At 50.9% G+C, this 4,262-nt stretch overlaps 1 protein-coding gene across 1 annotated transcript; it reads left to right on the top strand.

Moving 5' to 3' along the window:
- The first annotated feature begins 1,262 nt into the window (after positions 1-1,262).
- On the top strand, positions 1,263-3,974 carry GGS23DRAFT_586288 (UPF0187-domain-containing protein). The gene is made up of 4 exons (XM_051517425.1): positions 1,263-2,193; positions 2,259-2,620; positions 2,685-3,031; positions 3,103-3,974. The coding sequence occupies exons 1-4, from the start codon at positions 1,996-1,998 to the stop codon at positions 3,603-3,605; spliced, it is 1,410 nt and encodes a 469-aa protein (XP_051367957.1). The 5' UTR covers positions 1,263-1,995; the 3' UTR covers positions 3,606-3,974.
- The last annotated feature ends 288 nt before the right edge of the window (positions 3,975-4,262 follow it).

Here is a 4,262-nt window from a genome sequence, read left to right as displayed (position 1 = left end):
ATATATATATGTCTATAGTGAGGGCATGTGCAGCATGACATTGGTTGGTCGAGGAGTAAGGCATAAATACAGCAGAATCTGATTAGCAACACTCGTAAAATCGTGCGAATAGCATCTCTTCTATCTCTTCTTCATATCCAGTTCCGGCCCCTCTTTCTAAGGATTCACTTATGTAGGTCTGCACGCCGCGGCAATTTCCGGCCAGGTAATTCAGCCTGTAAACACTCGTCACGCCCGGAATGACAGTCATGACATATACCTACATATGTAGGTCAGGGAGGAGCTAAACTCGGGGGCCGCATTCCTCCCTAGGGCCTAAAGGTGGCTCTGGCCGGCGGAGTGCAGTACCTATGTTAAAATTGGTAACGGCTGAATGCATACACATATAATCTTGTACGTAAACACTTATGAGTATATTAATAGCTTTCGTTCGTCATTTGGTCTCTATGTGCTGACATGTATAAGGATTTTCACGCTTTTCAGCTCTGGGCTGTTGTAAAGGACTTTAGTATGTACTTCACTGGGAACGGATCTGGATTCGAGTGCTCTACGGTTCATACTTCCACGTGGCATGCGTCTTTTGTCGCGAGAGAAGGGAGATCTACCGGTTGTATGGAGAAGGGGACGGGTTCGGTAAATGAAGCGGACATACCTAATTTTTACCTGCATCCCGATTGATATGCACCAGCTATGACCGTCTCCCTCATTCTCGTTTGATAGTTGTTACGAGCCGAAGCAGTTGCAGGGTTGCTTCAACTGCTAGTAGGTAAAACCGATGTCCGAAAGTAAGCTCACATGAGGGGTCCGTGTTGTTGAACGAGGAGAAGCTATACCTACTCGCTTTTGGTGTCGTGGTTCATCGATCAGCGCCGGATCTGGAATCTCTCCAGACTCGTTGCGAAGGGCTGGACCGTTTCAGATTCTCGATCCCGTCTCCCAGTCCCAGCCACTGACCAGGATCAACTTCGTCAGCCCATGTGGAACCCCCTAAACCACCTTGCCCATGCACCCATACACGCATATACGTAGGTAAGTAGGTATGTGAGAGGCAGAAAATTTCGTATTCCTGGAATTGCGCTTGGTCTCCTTTACCTGTGCTCCCAGGGCATCCCGTCTCGTCGGCATACCTACGTACATACATATATGCGTAGACAGCCTTCCCGCTTCGACGTGCTATCGGGCCCGTGCCGGTATGTAGAAGCAGATGTCTCCCGGTATTTCCCCAGAGGCTTTTTTTTTTTTTTCGTTGTTTGGCCCAAGTCGGGTCGGTCCGGAGGTACTAGATCGCCGGTACTGAAATGGCGGCCACCTCATGATACAAGCAACAATACGCTTGATCCCCCTGATCGCCAAGGTCCTATTCTAGGATCTCTCCGTAAGCTTGACCTCCAATCAATCCGGCAGCTATTGACCGAGGCTCACCCCCATTGGCCTCCATGGTGGCCTCGCCCCGTTTCAATCCTCTATGTGCGTATACCGTGGTGGGTGGGCTAGACTGAGAAAAGCGATGAGGAACCCTACCGAGTAGAATACGTAGAACTGGGCGAGCACAGGGGTTTGCAGAGAAGACTTCATTCGTTGTGGTTCCGACGAAATCCCCTGGCCGCTGCCTCCCTGTTCTGGAGCCAGGATGTCGTCCATAAAGACGCGCCGCCTCGCCTTCTCGGCGTGCGAGGGTTAAACAGAGACGCACTCCCAAGCTTCTTCCTTCCTCTTCGCCCTTTTCTTCGTTCTATTCCTCCCGCCCTATACTCTCATTAAACTTACTAATTCCCGCGGTTGTATTTTCAATTCTGGCTAGCTTTGCCTTGTCACTGTTATTTCGGATTCCGATTAAGTGTAGACCCAGTATATCGTCGAGTAGAAGGATCCCTCCCCCCAAATCTCTCCCTCCATTCTCCGGCTCTCTTTCCCCGTAACCGGCCCAGAGGCATAGCAGATCCCTTCTACCATCGATATCTCCACCCGTTTCCGACCCCTCGAGATAGTCCCGTAATGGGGGAAGACGCAGGTGCCATAACGGCACCGGCCGCCAGTCATGGTGAGCCGACCGCCCATCAAGTATCCACCGACCACCAAGCAGTCAAGACGGTCGCCATCCAAGAGGATATATATCCGATCTCCCCGCGGCGCGACACGACACCCAATCCGTTTAGTCGGAGGAACACTAGTATGGACCTCGACGACTATTTTGTACGCTACGCGCCTTGCTCCTATCGAGCTTATCCGTGATTGATTGTTGACCTTCTCCCGTGTAGACCGGTCCCCGCGATGTGACCAAGCACTCGAAATGGCCCCTTTTCATGCAAATGCATGGGAGCATCCTTCCCAAGATGATCGTACCACTGATCGTGGTCGCTTGTTGGGCCACTCTCATCACTTCCATCTCGATGAAAGTCGAGAACGTAAACCTGGGAATTCGATCTATCCTATTGACGATCACCGGTTTCGTCGTCGGCCTGGGTCTTTCTTTCCGCAGTTCGACGGCATACGAACGATATGCCGAAGGTAGGAAGTATTGGAGTCAGTTGATCTACACCTGCCAGGCGCTCGGCCGGGTCTTCTGGTTACACTCGGTCGAACGCGAAGGTCGGGTCAAGCAGGATCTCCTGGCAAAACTGTGAGGCTACCCCTTGCGCATATATACGCACCCGGTCTGTGTCCGCTCGGCTAACCATGACCAGGACGGCCATGAACTTGCTCGTTGCGTTTGCCGTATCTTTGAAGCACAGGTTGCGTTTTGAGCCTTACACCTCCTACGATGACCTTGGAGAGTTAGTCGAGCACCTAGACACGTTCGCCAGATCCGCTACCGAGGAACACGAATTCAAGCCGAAGTCGGGAATGTTCAAGGCGGTCGGAGAGAACCTGGGCGTGTCGTTCGCGGCATCGAACCCGCGAAAGGCAATGAAGCGAGCTACGAGCCCTCTCGGCAACCTGCCCCTGGAGATTCTCTGCTATCTGACCTCCTACGTCGACGAAATTTCCACGAGCGGGCAATTGCCCGTCGGAATGCAGCAGACAGCGGCCTGTGAGTCAACTCGGGCAGGAGGAGTATAGGTGTCGCATCGTCAGATGTAGTGAGCTGACAATAGCCTCTAGACAACTCCCTTCAAGCACTTAACGATGTCATGGTGAGCACCGAGCGCATCCTCAATACGCCACTGCCCATCGCCTACGCCATCGCCATTTCGCAGATTACTTGGCTATACGTGTTCCTGCTCCCGTTCCAGCTACTGCTGGAACTGGGGTGGATCACGATTCCCGCCACCGTTGCCGCGTCGTATATCATCCTCGGCATCTTCTTTATCGGACACGAGATCGAGAACCCGTTCGGAAACGATGTCAACGACCTGCCTCTGGACCTGTTCTGCCAACAGATCGTACAGGATCTGGAGACAATCGCATCCCGTCCGAAACCGCGAATCTCCGAGTGGGTGGAAAACCCGAAAAACAAGGTACTCTATCCTCACAGCCAAACGGCCTATACCGTATGGGCGGAGCGACCGGAGGCTGCCATCCGCCATGCGCTCCGAAATCGACCACACGACGGGTATGACAAGATGGGCAAAGACGAAATCGGTAAAGGGGACCGGAATGTGTGAGGAGACGGTGACGCCCCTGGGAGCTCCCAACTGGGACTATGTGCGGTCATCGGGCCGGTCGGGTCGGGTCTGTCGGATCGGGGCGAAGGAAAAAAAGATAATAGAGCACCCGGGTTTGGTTTTTCTGATAGGTTCCTTGTTGGGGTTGGAAAAAGTATAGGTGCCTCAGGCGTATACTATTGAAAACGACTCAGTGTCTGATAGCGTTACTTATTGTGCGGACCATTGCGTTTGCCAGCTGCAAGCTGACGGGGACAAGTGAACAGGTTGAACTCGTCCATATGTAATATAAGATATATACATCACGTTACTACCCGTACATCCTCGGTAACGTGTCACATACAAACATGCCAGGGCCCCCCTTCGGGGGGCCGTAGGGGTTTTAGTTTATTTAAAGAATAATTAAGTTATTTACGATATTATTATCTATTATATAAAACGTAAATATTTATCCTATCTAAAGGATAGTTATAATACGTTAAACCTTTTATTATACTAATTTATTTATAAGGGTAATTCCTTTATAAAAATACTAAGGAGGAGTAGAGCGTACGCGATACTAAAGACCCGGATAGGTTCATTCGAAAGTATACTCTATCGAAGACTATAGCACGTACGATAGTCTAAGATAAATAAAACTAATATCGCTATATTAAT

This window comes from Durotheca rogersii (genome assembly GCF_024521655.1).
Source record: "Durotheca rogersii strain YMJ 92031201 chromosome Unknown GGS23scaffold_34, whole genome shotgun sequence".
In the NCBI taxonomy this organism is placed as follows: domain Eukaryota; kingdom Fungi; phylum Ascomycota; class Sordariomycetes; order Xylariales; family Xylariaceae; genus Durotheca; species Durotheca rogersii.
The sequence above is the reverse complement of the archived record's forward strand: the minus strand, read 5'-3'. Positions and strand labels throughout refer to the sequence as shown.